The 14,539-nt window shown below is 42.2% G+C and overlaps 1 protein-coding gene and 1 long non-coding RNA gene across 2 annotated transcripts in view; one reads left to right on the forward strand and one right to left on the reverse strand.

Annotated features, from left to right (window-relative positions):
* Positions 1 to 14,539, forward strand: part of eipr1 (EARP complex and GARP complex interacting protein 1) — a 61,359-nt gene that overhangs the window by 2,263 nt on the left and 44,557 nt on the right. The window contains exons 3-4 of the mRNA XM_085342957.1: positions 7,061 to 7,193; positions 13,145 to 13,301. Of these exons, the coding sequence (XP_085199083.1) occupies positions 7,061 to 7,193; positions 13,145 to 13,301 (290 nt within the window). The remainder of the gene's footprint in view (positions 1 to 7,060; positions 7,194 to 13,144; positions 13,302 to 14,539) is intronic.
* Positions 2,904 to 4,799, reverse strand: LOC146611804 (uncharacterized). Its single transcript, XR_014904938.1, has 4 exons — positions 4,713 to 4,799; positions 3,950 to 4,015; positions 3,450 to 3,605; positions 2,904 to 2,997 (listed from the first exon to the last, which is right to left on the reverse strand). It is a non-coding gene; the product is annotated as an uncharacterized LOC146611804 (long non-coding RNA).

Consider the following 14,539-nt stretch of genomic DNA (forward strand, 5'->3'; position numbering starts at 1 on the left):
CCCGAGCGCCGTCCTCCTAAACCTGCTGCAGATTTCAGTCGTGCCGCTCGTTTGTTCAGCGGGCTGTTTGCTTTAAAGGCCGACGGTGAGACGTGTCAGTCCCGATGACATCACAGGACGGTCAGCTGATGCCAGCTTTACCTCCATACCGTGAACATGTTCCAGGACCTCCGGCTACACACACTGGGGGGGGGGGGGGGGGGGGGATCATAACTTCACACATGCAGCAGATCTCCGCGTGACATGAAACAAAACTGCGACCAGATCAGTTTTCACAGTCAGACTAAATCATCACTAAAATCTTGCATGGCTTCATGAATGATCAGCTGATTCTGGTGGAAAGACTGACTGGTGTAACCTTGAGTCGGTGATGGCTGCAGTTTGTGATCCTGCTGGTTTTACTGGTGTGTCGCGCTGCAGGGCTGCGGGCCTTGTTCTAAAGTCTTTGTTTCCTGGGTTTCGGGGGGACCATTGAATCAGGAGCGCGGTGGTCGTCAGCACCGGTTCGCTCGGTTTGCTTTGAACTCCCATGAAAACCATTTTTCCGATTGCCATTTCAGCCCCGACAGCTCGTGCTACACCCGTAAGCCCGCTGCCCTCTCCACCTCCCATTAAGCGTAATGCGGAGTGGAAGTATCTCCACACGCCGAGCCCCTCTCAGATCCCTCAGAGACCAGTCGCTGCGGTGACAGATCGTGGCATTTAAGGCCGCTACACTCAAAAAAATGAAACGTTGACTTTAATTAAAATTATTTTGTCAACAGGTTCCACGAAATTGAATTATGTTAGTTTAAAGCAAAAATCTTTAGTTCATCTAATTAAAAAAAAACTACTTAAGATTAACAAGACATATTTAAGACTAACTAAATCAAGTTATGTTGTATGAACATAGATGATATATTTTCAGGTTAGATAGTTTAGATTAGTTACTTCAACACATTTCTTATTTGTGGCAGTAAAATGTTAAATTTAAGTTAGATTAATTCAAATATTATATTTTCAGCCACCTTGTGCTTTATTAATTAGTTTTACATAAATCTATTTTGTCAACAGGTTCCACACAAATGAATTAAGTACATCCAACTTATTTTTTAAAATTTATTTTATTGCCAACACATTCAGTGAGCATTTGTGTAAACCCAGTCCAAAATAAAACACAACAGCTCATTAGGGTTAGTAATTAACAGTATGTAGACAGATGCAACATCAAGACTTTAAATTAAATGTCTGTATCTACCAGAAATAGAAGAGAAAAAAAACGCATTGAAGATGACACATTGATAAGATGACAGTCGAGTTATGCACATGTGATGCTAGTAAGGTCTGTGAGTGTTTTTTTCTTTTAGTGTCTAAAATGGATAGCAAAGTTGCTATTTGCAATGATTGCTTAGGGTCAGTCCAGTAACACAATGCCAATGAAGTGCTTTCCTTTAACAATGCAAAGTGAAGTGTCCACCTCAACAGCCACAATTTAAAAAAAAAAAAATGTAACAACAATAATAATAATAATAATAATAATAATAATAATAATAATAATAATAAATAGTCCACTGATATTAGCAATCAAAGAAAATTACATCACCATCCCAAATAAAACTTTAACAAAACATGCCAACATTATGGTCTAACAATAAAACAGCTTGTCAGCGTTCAGTTTTTTTGCAACAGCACAGCAGTAACCATTTAACACTTGCCACTGTCAACATTTATTTTACCAGTGTTTGGGCAAAAAACTTCAGATGTAAACATTTTAACATGGAAACAATTGTTCGTCTTTAAAAGTCCACAAAATATACATTCATCCTGCATTCCCAACTTGGATGATCTGATATCCTCGTGTTGGTGTTGTTCCCAGACCATCATGAAAATGTTGTTCCAGGTTCAACATTGCAAGTGACCAATCACATTGTTGTGACGTTATTCTATTCCAAGCCATTCGTGCATTTATGAAATTCCAATGTTGCAAGGACAATATCAATTCTGCTTACTGTTTATTAAAGGGTTACGGTTAGGGTTAGGGTCAGTTGATCGGCGGACAGAGGCGGTTTCACGCAGCTTAAGTACAGTTTTTTGTTTTACGCCGGTTTTTCCCGAAGTCGCAAAAGTATGACGTCACAACATTCTGATTGGTCACTTGCAATGTTGATCCTGGAACAACATTTAGTATGATGATCTGGGAACAACACCAACACGAGGATATCAGATCAACCTCCTAACTTACCCTTATTTTTAGTATGTATTGCAATTACCTTTACAATGCACACAATGTAACACAAACTGAATATGAACATATTTCTACCTCATAACAATATGCCTTGAACGCTAATATACACACCACCCTTCAACATTTCTGGTGCAGTATCATCTCTCAATTAAATCCTTTAAATCTCAATACTTTTGTCTCTTAGCTTTCAGTCTTGAGGTTAACTGAGATTCAGTGCATATATCCCACCCATTAAGAGTGCACATGCAGAGGCCAGGTCTTCCAGGTCATGCAGGACACACTAGATGGTTATACCCACATCGGCTGGAGGAGTGCTGGCATCAGCTCTTTCGATGGTAAAGATAGCAAGGGTAATTTGTTCCAGCTCCCTCTGAACAGCTGTAGCTTAGACACAAAAACATAGAAAAATGGCATCCAGTTTTAAAAAAAGAAAGAAAAAGGGCCAAAGCTACCCTTTAATGACGTAAACACAATATTAGGAACATGCACCCCAGTGCGCCACTATTTTAGACTACAGATTCAACGATAAATATAAATAGTTTGGGTATACAAGAAGATTTCCCAAAACATTTAAACAGGTTCCATGCAAATTACAACAACAACAACATTACAACATGCAACAACATTAGTTATTCAAAATTTGGTTAATACAGATAAAAAACTAAACTAAAATTACCAACCAATTATTCTTTGAAGAGGATGCTTGGGTCTTCATTCAGGTAAAAAGGTAGTGCCCTGAGGACACACTCCCTCCCCTTTTCAATGGTTTCCTTCTGTAGAGAGTGGCAGAGATACAGGAAGAGAAAACAGATATACTTTAGGATGACAGAAACTCACATTATACGCAAAATGAATGACATATCCACTGCACAGATAGACATGTACACAAGACCAACTAATCATCACATGGACATGAATAGTTAACCTGTTGGGCAGGGTTTCCACCACATTATATATGTCCATAATGGAGGTAAAGACAAACTAATACATCATCTTTTTTGCATTCAAAACATAACATAAAAACATTCACTTCTGGTTTAACCTAAATCAAGGGATCAGATTTTACATATGTTTAGGTAATTTTAATTTTCCAACGTTTTGAGTACCAAACTTTGTCTTGCTTAATATAAATGTAAGTGCACTGTGCAGCTACCATACACTAGCTGTTTAAATTTGAAAATGATCTTATTAGCCATAATATTTTGCTACCAACAGAATAACGCACCTGTGTGGCTGGGGCCAAAGTTTGTCTAATTTTCTTCCCTGCAACGCCTCCTTTTTTCTTGAAGACTTTTATGAGCTGGTCAGTGTATTGGTCAAGTTGTGTAAAAAGCCTTGGAACATGTGCAGCAGTAGTAATCCTCACATATTCTGCTTCCACCTGAAAATATGTCAACAAACACAACATACTGTACTGTAAATATACATACTATATGTACACATATACAAACTAAAACTAATGTAGTAAGACCTCATTAAAGCTATAATTTTAACACAAACATTTACACAAAATGCTAATGGAGCCATTACAGCTTTTATTGTTATTTATCAAGTTCCAAAAAATATTGATCACAGCTGATCTGAAAAGAATTTCATGCCTCAGGCCCTTGAACTGCAACCATGGTTCAGATGTGGAGAAGAAATAACAGGGGCATGGGATGGGTCACAAAAGAAAACTTAACTTATAAAACAGTTTTGTTTTTAAAAGTATAACAGTTCACATACCACATACAAGCTCAGCAATACCACATACACCACATCAGTATAGGAGGGAGCAGGTAAAGGCAGGATCTGAGATTTATAAAGAAAAAAAAAATTAATTCCTTAATTTCAAGAAGCAAATTATTGTTTGAATTACAACTAAATAAAATACTACTCAGAAGAAAAGCAAGAGATTGACACTGCCATGTGCTAACTTTCTATAGAAGCAATTATCACCAGGTCTGTCGACCTCCATTGTCTGTCCACTCATATGTCTTGAATAATTTTATTAAAAAAAGTAAGTGTGTACTTTCACAAACTGTAATTTATAACTACATTGATATGTATAACTCCGCTAGGAAACATGCTGTATTTACAGACCATTTTTACATAATACAGATTACTGATAGAGCAGAACAATGGTGTCACAGTGGCTTTCGCCCTTGACTTTTTGGATTTTAAATGTCACTTTATGCTATCCTTGCTATCCTATTCGATATTTCCGACTCTCGGATTACAGAAAAGGAATCCCAAGAAAGCAAATGGAAAAATAACCCCTTGAAAGAATAACCCCATGAACCCCTGTAGCTAATCCCTTAATAAAACAAAAAACAATAAAAATGTTTCTTACACAGTCCACAAAATAAGCATGTCCAGGACCCAGTAAAACTAATGTAAAACAAGCACACGCAAACGATATAACATGTCTTGTAAGACAAACGCAAAATATAACCATGCTGGACATATAGATACTACACAACATAGTCAAAGAAAAAAGTGGTCTTACCTCTCAAAGAAACAGCAGCTTGGCGCCAAAACAGCCTTTTTCAGTTAAATTTGAAGTCTTGTGCATGAGCAGGCACAAGCCGTGAAACCTTCTTGTTCTGCGCGGTTTCATTACAACTGTTTTTGCATTACTGCCACCTTGTGGATATACAAGGTATATCGATCCTAATTGACTTAACTTAAATGTTATGCGATCAAGTAACACATTAGTATTATGTACGTTGAATAATAGACACAATTACGTAGACTTGATTAGAAAAACATATGTTAACTTAACAAAAACATATATTTTAAGTAAAATGAAAATAAATAATTAATATACACTGAACAATCCACCTCATTCATTTTTTTGAGTGTAACGAGATAAAGCGCCCGAGCTTGGCACCTCTCGCCCGCTCGCTGCTCCTCCTGCTTACTGTCATCAGTGCGGCTAAAGAGCTTTGCTGCAGGAGCCCGTGACGCGGGGTCCACGAGCCAGGCTCGTGCATCCCTCACCCCCCTGTATTTTACCAGCTCCTCCTCCTCTTCCATTGGCACATAATTAAAAGCGCTGGGCCGGCTGCCCGAGCGGCTGAAGGCTGTGAGTCACTCTCCAGGCTAGGAAGAACGGGGGATAAATCACCTGGGGGAGGAGGGCCGGGACTTCTGTCTCCTCTCTCACCTAGGTTCATTAGGGGGGGGGGTAGACCCTATTACCGGGCCCTCCAATTACCCTGTCCCGCCGGCCTGAATTTATTTGTACTGCTCCCCCACCGCCATAAAATTATAACTTTGCCTAATAATTTTTTGCTCGTCGCAGTCCAACTCAAGGTTAATAGCCGCCGAGCTGACTTTGAGGAGGCTGAAGGATGCTGCCACTCCTCCTCCACCTCCTCACACCTCCTGCTTTCATCCTCTTGTTCAGCCTGTAAAAGTAGTGCAGGCGAGGGGAGTGGAAGTGCCGGGAAGGAGTTATTGTCCAGCGCAACCCCATTAACGATCCCCCGAGGTGCCGTAAGTGTCTTTCTTATGGGAGAAACCTCCATTAATTGTCTGATCAAACCTTGAGACCCTCACTTTTTTACTGCGGCGCGGGCCCTGAACCGCATTCAATCGAGGACCCTCTCAGAATAGATTTCCATCTAATGAAAGGAGCGCAGCGAGGAGGAGTTTCCATTAACTTCTCCTGGATAAAACTTTGGCTTGTTTGTTGAACTCGTGCGCTGTAAAACACTCAGCGGTGTTTTCAAGTGCGCTCCACGATTACTCCAGCTCACAGCGAAGGCACTGCGACTCGTGCCGGAGAGCCTCGCTGGGACGCCGAGCCGGCTGCACGCTGGCACAAAAGCTGGTGAAAGGAGGCGGACATTTGAAGGACGTTAAACGCAAGAATTCACTTCTCATTTCACGGTGAAAAGTGCAGGGTCAGCAGCACGTTACCCCCAGAATCAGCTGGTTTCATAGTAACTTTAGCCGCGGCACATTTTACTTTCAAACTATCAGTTGTTACAGAATTACACACGTGGGTCCAAATTTGGTGCTTTTTGATAGTTTTTCCAGCATTTTTGGTCCATTGTAGCTCCATAACAGGAGACGTCCACGTTACGCCTTCGCGGCTGGAAACATAAAGTCTGTTAAAGTTGGAGCCAAATCAGTTTAACATCCACCCTCAGAGATAAAAATCTGCTGTCGCTGATTCGCTCTGGGTCAGAATCATTTTCCTTAAATTCTTTCTGCTGATAAATGGAAAATGAAACAATATTTTCTTATTTGTTAAGACGATTTTAAAGTCTTCATTTCATGTCTGATAAAGTTCGCTCGCCGCCTGTTTAAGTAAAGAGAGTCTGTGAGATGAAGCTTTTGTAAGCAGAGCTCGGAGAAACTTTGTGAAGTTTCCTGAGGAAGATGGGAGAGTTTACAGTTCAGGTGCTGAAGATGGCGTCACAGGCCTCCTGAAACGTCCACAGTGTCCACGGAGAAGGATGAGAGGGATGACACGTGTCATCTCATGTAGCGCTGTGTAAAGAGAGCCAACGCCGCTGAGCCCTCATCGGTTGGCTTTCCTTCCCCGACGTCTCCAGCGTGAATCCAACAGCTCCTCTCACAGTGTCTTAATCGCTGCTTTGAAGGCCAAATCGAGATGAAGATCTTCAGCCGTGTGAAGTTTACGGGGTAAAAAAAGAAAAAACTGAACCAAAGCGACGTCTGCCTTGAAATTACTTTTACTGTCACATTAAAATAAAAGAGGAACTTTCTTCTTCTTCATTCGGAGGAATCAGAGGCGCTTTGAACTGCAGTCGGTGTGAGTGGAGGGAGTTGCACCGGGTGTTTTTCAGCCTCATCCTCAGCACATCTCTGCTTTTCTTTCAGATCCACATCATTGACTTTGATGATGAGAATAACATCATTAATAAGAACGTCCTTCTGCACCAAGCTGGGGAGATATGGCACATCGGCGCCAGTCCTGCAGATAAGGCTGTGCTTACCACCTGCTATAACAAAAGTGAGTCCCACTGTTTCCTTCTGTCTGTGGCTCCATTCGCTGCCTCTTTATGTTCCTCTTTTTTTTCTGTGTGCATATATTACATCCTCCTCTTTTTATTTCCACTTCTTATGTCTAATGACCCTGTGCAGCCGCGCTGTCCTCACAGGCCTAACGTCAGCAGCTGCGTTATATATCAGACTCTGATAGAATCGATACTAATCTGTGAACACGAGGAGCCACGTGAGTCTCGCTGTGGCAGGATGAAGGTCACACAAACGTTTTGTTGATCTTTATTTACAGAGAGTCTGCTCGCACGGGCCCGCCGGTAACCGGTAAAATGAAAGGAGCCGAGCGGGCCTCGGCTCTCGTGACAGGAAATGCTGTTTTATTTAAATGAGTGCAAGTTTCCACTATGACGCACATCTGTAGGAGTCTGGGAGACCGACTGCTGCAGATTCCCGTTTCTCGAAGTAGCAGCTGCTCAGCAGGTCGCAGTTTGTTCGCATTCTCCAGGAACGGCGACGCAGAAACCCCAGATCACCCAATCACAATCTGTCACCACAGGACGCACCATCTAATCTTCATCAATAATCAATAATAAAGATGAATAATGTTTGAGTATTTTATCCATCAACTATATACTGAATGACTCGTTCACTTGCATTTAGTAGAAGCTTATATGAGGAAAACAGCTGATAAACGAAGCATCTTTGGCGTGAATCAGAAAAATCTGTGCTCAGAAAGACAAAAACCTGAAGTAGAAGATGAAGACCAATGTCTCCACAAACCCGACAACAAACAGAAGGAAAGATGTAGCAGACGCCTCAGGCAGCACGACACAGCGGGTAAAACCCACGGACCCAGCTTTAAACTGAAAACTGGAAGGACCAAGATCCCCTTCAATAAAAGGTTGCACGGGCGTTTCCCACCAGCGAACCGTCCCAGTGAGCTGCCGTCGCTCTAAAAGGCTTTTTTACACAGTGAGCGAAAAAACTACACGAAATTCAGAATTTTTCAGATTCAAATTCGTCGTGAGGTGTACGCACACCGAAAGCGAGAATGCGCCGTGAATAAACCGGAGTGGACGAGAATCAGTGACGAGCTGATCCTGATGTTCCTGAATGACAAAAAAGAAGAAATGCAGATTCTGGTTCGTCTTCTCAGGACCGGGCACAGCAGGGAGGAGTCGCTGGTTCAATCCCAGAGTCGTGCATGCTTCAGGATGTCCGCGGGGCAGTCGGGAATCCCTCCAGAGAGCCGACTGACCCGTAGCCATGTGTCTGAGGTCAAACAGGTTGCATGTTTCAGTCCCAGTGAGCGTTTTTGAGCTGTGAGCGCACTTGTTGCCAAATGCAGTGCTCTAATTGGTCAGATTTGAGACACCACATCATCGCTGTGAGTATCAAAAACATTTTTAACACACGAGTTGTGAGCTTTATATTAAGCACTATAATAAATATCACGTGACCCACAGCTAAGAGTGCATGAATCCAGCAGATGTTTTTGTAACACAGCCGTCGCCCCCTGGTGGCCGTTAACTTCCGGACACTACGTCGATCTTTTAGGATGGTTTTTGTTTGTTGCGTGAACCCAGACGTTGCGTCGCTCGCTCGTTGGTGCCCGATGCCCTCTGGTCTCGGTCGCACTTCAAAACGAACGTTTGAGTCTCCCCGAGACGTTCGCCTGGATAAATAAAGGCTTTTAATAAAGCTAGACTGGTGGAGTTTGAGCTCCTCTGGAGGATAGAAGGCGGAGAGGAGACAGCCGTGTCAGGTGGGATTCGGGGCGGATGGCTCTGGGACTGGGTGTAGTCTCCACGCTCCCCCCTCCATCTCCGTCTGTCTGTCAGCTGAGTTCTGCACGCTCGAGTTCACAGGATGACAGCCACGGTGGACGGCCCACCACGCGCCGCTGCCCACACCGACACCGGCGCAACCCAAATATATAGAAACACAACAGGCAGCACACTGCAGCGCATTAATGCAGGGCTTGCACAGAGCCCCGGCGTTTGCTCGGCCACTTAGTCCGAGCGCAGGCTCGTCTAAAACCACTCAGGAAATCTGTGGACTCGTGTCGCCATGCTTTTAATTTGACAAATAGGCCCCACGCCTATGGAACGCCAGGACTGCCATAATGAATTAATTAAATACACCATTAAATAATTAATGAAATGTGGCAATAATTAATTAAAATTGGAATTAATTAATTAAATAAATAGTTATGACACATGTAATTAATTAATTATTGACACATTTAATTAATTATTTATGTATTTCACATTTTAATTAATTATTGACACATTTAATTAATTAATTATTGACACATTTAATTAATTATTTATGTATTTCACATTTTAATTAATTATTGACACATTTCATTAATTATTGACACATTTAATTAATTATTTAATGATATATTTATTTATTTCATTTTGGCAGTCCTGACGCCTGGCTCTCATCATGAAATAATTTTATCTGTCAGCCTCACCCATCAAACTCAGGGGGCGGGGTTAACGCTGATCGAGTCAAAACCATTGCTTTGGCCTGGTGGCCATTGTTTCTAGCACACAACAACCGGCATGTGGAAGCTAACAGAACTGAGCTTTGAAAAACCCTGTTTGTGTGTTACCAAATACCGTTTTAATATTTTTTTAGAATGTAGTGGTTTAATCTTCATGTGTCTGGTCGGTTTGTCAAGATACAGCCTCTTTGCAAAAGTGTTTCGATGATTTCGGAGATGTCTGCCCAGTCTCACGGCAAAGCGTGGGATAGACCCGCTCGCCTCGCAAGCAATCCCACCGACAAAGCGCAGGCCCCGGTACACAGCTGTAGTAACCCCCGCTGACTTCTTTTACTGAGGTTATATTTATCGATGTTTTATTTCCTGATGTTCTTATGTGTCCTACGTGTTTCAGTCGCCAATTCTGAATTATAACTAACATTAAAAACATGTTTAAGGAGGAGAGAGAGCAAATAAATCTGTTTAACATCTGATCTTTGGGTTTTTGTTCAGTAATCAGCGTGACCTGTGTATAAACACATAAAAGAGATAACGTTGGTGTTTCCGTCATGTAGTAACTGCTGGCTTTAACTGTACAAAGGTTGTTCGACACTATGAAACACATACAGACTTCATGATGTTCGGCTAATATTTTTATTGTGAATATTAATCATGCTGACCTCGCTCTGTACACCACGCAGCGAGGTCAGCATATCCACGATATCCTCAGCTCCATGAGTTAACACAAAGTTTCCCAGCTGACTATCTAACTGCCAACTATTCCAGAGACGTGAAAATATACAGCATAAAGAAAAGTGTAAGAGACTCAGCAGCAGATTAGAATAACAGTTATACATTTAATAAATCACCAAATGAATCCAAGAAACGAGCAAACCTGTTCCGACAATTTGAAGTTGTATTCCCTCAGCTGCAGACTCGCTGCTGTTTAAATGTTTGAAAAGGAAGATTAGATATAAAAAACGTCAAACATAGACTCAGTCTGCCTTCACATTTGATATGAGGCCAGCACGTATAGTGGCCTCAGCAGGTTATTACTGAAATACACGTGCTATATCATAAACTATGATATAAACAGGGAGGTCCTATTAACATGTTTAGTTTTAAAGGACACCTTCCTGCCTTTAGTCTCATTCATGAGCAGTATTCGTTTTCTTCTAACATCCAGAAGTCTGCACAATGTGTTTCATAGTTTGTAACAAGCCTTTGACAGGTAAACATAACATGACCGAAAAAGCAAAAAAAAAAGAAAAAAAAAAGAGAGAGAGTGTTGACATAAGAAGAGAAAATTCTCTCAATTATGGAGACAGGCAAATGGTTCATTTATGTTTGATGTGTGTTTATTCCTCCCTAAATATCGTCGGTGAAGTTCGCCATGCATGTCAGATTTTCCTGCGCATTTTTATACCTCTGCCAACAGAGAGAGAAAAAAAATCACATTCTAACAGACAGCTGGTGCTTAGAATACAGTTGAATAACTATTAAAAAACAGATGATATTTAGATGATAGTTCAGTCTAACACATGTGCCAGTGAACCATTAAACGTCTGTGAAACTGTGCAGTTATGAAACGTAACTTTAACCTCAGCCAAACCGATTTGCTCAGTTGTAAATAAAACAGCGAAGTAAACGTGACCCGACAGACAGAACCTGAGTGAATGAAGTCCAGCGTTTAACCACTGAGAGCTAAAACTCAGCTGAGGTTTGAAAGCTGTGTGCCGGTGATTGGACATCAGCCGCTGATGAAGCTGTTCGCCTATAAAGTGCTCTGTAAGGAAACGAGCTCCAGCAGCTCTGCGCTCGGGGAAAACACTATATTTACTTATCTTGTGCAGAAAAATGCGCTGACATTGCGTTATATCGAGCACCGGCTGCCCAGTTAAACTGTGACTATCACCAGGTAACTAGGCGTGTTTCTTGAATTAGCAGCAGGTGTTAAACAGCTGACAGATGAGGAGGAGAATGCATGCAGGTAAACTGAGGGTCTGTTGAGCTGATCGCTGGTTTCGTGAGAAAAATGTCAGCTCGTTCTTTATGTTACAGAAGCAGAGAGACACAAGACCAGGCGGAAAGAGACGATCGTTCGGTGAAAATGAGAATCTGCGAATGCAACATGTGGAACACGGAGAGTGGAATATGTAAACAAACCGGTTAACGTAACCCCCTCGGTGCACTCTGCATGCTAACTGTTAGCAGAGCTAGTGAAATCTCTGAAAACATCTGAGCACTTTTGCAAACATGTTCTATGTTGACAACCTGACTAGACATACGGCGCGACATTCGCGGCTAAAACACTGTTAAAAGTGTAGCTGGTGACAGAAAAACGGGGTATTTTAAAACTACACCACCACCATTGCTGCTTGTGATTTGATCTGCATTCTGGGATACCTGGCTGCCCCAAGTCTACACAAGCAATCGATTTTCTAGGATCGACCTGTTTTGACTTACTTTGCACGGCAACCAATCAAATGTTAGAGAAGCTGCATGGGCAGCGTTAACCCCGCCCCCTGAGTTTGATGGGTGAGGCTGACAGATAAAATTATTTCATGACGAGAGCCAGGCGTCAGGACTGCCAAAATGAAATAAATAAATATATCATTAAATAATTAATTAAATGTGTCAATAATTAATTAAATGTGTCAATAATTAATTAAAATGTGAAATACATAAATAATTAATTAAATGTGTCAATAATTAATTAATTACATGTGTCATAACTATTTATTTAATTAATTAATTCCAATTTTAATTAATTATTGCCACATTTAATTAATTATTTAATGGTGTATTTAATTAATTCATTATGGCAGTCCTGGCGTTCCATACACGCCTGCCCACGCGCTGCCAATACGTACACCAAAAAGAAATGAGTCTTTCTCTCCCCGTGCTCTCCACCCGCAAACTTTTAGTCCAATTACCGTATGACTGTACTCTACATTTACTCCTCTGGTTCCAATTAGCAGCTCCAGCCCTGGCGTGGATGTGCCAAAATAACTCGTTTATTATGTGGATTAGGAAGAGAGTGTAGTCACATTAGTGCCTGTACATCTCACGCACACACTAACAAAGCTTATCCTTATGCTCCAGTCACTGGTTTAACCTGCTTAAGAAGCCACCGGGGATCGTTAACGGTTTCATTTATTAAGCAGTGATTCAGCTTGAAACTGGGTGACAATGAGGAAAAATAGAAATTCAAAAAACAAACATTAGCAGCGCTTAGAGGTGGACTACTTTATCCACCTGGAATGTACTCTATGCACTATGTTTTTCATGCAACACTTTTTATTTCCAGAGTTTAATCAAAGTTGAAAGTTTGGCAAAATGTCTCAAAATATCCTGATTTAGATATCGGGGACTCGGACCACTGTCCCCACAGTATCAGTAAAACAAGAGCACCCTCCTCCCTAACACTGTGTGTGTGTGTGTGTGTGTGTGTGTGTGTGTGTGTGCAGCTAGCGACAGCAGGGTGGTGTCCTGCGCGGCCGTGTGGCGGATGCCCTCTGACTGGGAGACAGGAAACCACGAGTCACCTGACGAATCCGCCCACAACCCCCAAACCCTGGAGCTGCTCTGTCACCTAGACGACAGCACCCACGGCAACGCTGCCTGGTAGGTGTTGCCGGGGAACCGCTCAGAGTCGTGGCACAAATGATGCAAGAGCTCCTTTGATCCGCAGTAATGTGTTCGACTGCTTATTAGAAGACGGGGTGTTAATAATAGACTCCAGGACGACCTGCAGCTCACAGAGAGTCAAATAAACGACAAAAAACAGATTTCAAAACTCCTTTAAAGCTTTTCTCTCAATTCAAAATATCTTCAGCAAACTTTACTATCAAACGACACACTTGTGAGCAAAACTCTGCACGGAGCACAACGCAGGCTTTCTAATGAAGGAGGAGGCTGACTTTGAAACAGAGCGGCTGCAGGCCGCTGTCAGGCCTAAGATCAACTAGGCCCCTAACCCAGCAGGAATGTGAGTGTAGAGCTGCAGGTTCAAGTCTCTCCGGGTGTTTGCACTGTCATAAATAATGTGATCATTTATGTGTCTTCATTTGATGCTCCCAAAGCTTTATTAGATATCACATATTTGAGAGCGAGGCAGGAAGTCGTCATAATTACACTGTAACAAAGAGTCAGCCTTGGATTTTGTAGCTTTTGCCTTTCTGCAGATACTTGACATGAAGTTGAGGCTCAATAAAGCTAACACTGGTATGTTAGCACCAAGGTGCAACCTCTGCAGCTGAGCAGAGAAGCTCCAAAAGCTGCAGTTCCTCTAACGTGTGTGTCCTCCCGCCTGTTAGAAAGTCCTTAATTACAGATTAAAATGCTGTGTGTGTGTGTGTGTGTGTGTGTGTAGCAGAAAGAATTTCGAATGGCCGCCTGAGCGGCGCCCTATGAGTCCCGGTCCATTTCATTTCACTCTGGTTGTAGTCACGGCCCGATCCTTTTGTCTTACTGTCAGAGCTCCTCGCCATAACTCAGAGCCCCACGAGAGCCAAAATCAATGCCCCCCCACCCCCCGGCCTTTACTCCACTCTTCATTGTCCGCCTCATGATTGCGATCATTTTTAGAGGCACCAATCAGTTAGTGTGATGCATACTGCAGGTGTCTGCGAGGGAGAGATAAAGATGGAGGAGGTGAAGAAAACAGAAAGATGGAGGGTAGCTCAAGAAAGGAGACGAGACCGAGGAGATTGAATTTGTGCAGTTCTGTGTGTGAGTGTGAGTCTGTGTGTGTGAGTGTGTGTGTGTGTGTGTGTGTGTGTGTGTGTCAGAGGGCAGGTCAAGCAAGGCTGCTGGGTAGAGATTGATGTCTCTGAGCTCCACCATCTTAACACACCGAGAGC

This window comes from Diplotaxodon limnothrissa, linkage group LG19 (genome assembly GCF_057381915.1).
Source record: "Diplotaxodon limnothrissa isolate DT_005_m linkage group LG19, D_limnothrissa_male_GT1.1, whole genome shotgun sequence".
NCBI classification, from domain to species: domain Eukaryota; kingdom Metazoa; phylum Chordata; class Actinopteri; order Cichliformes; family Cichlidae; genus Diplotaxodon; species Diplotaxodon limnothrissa.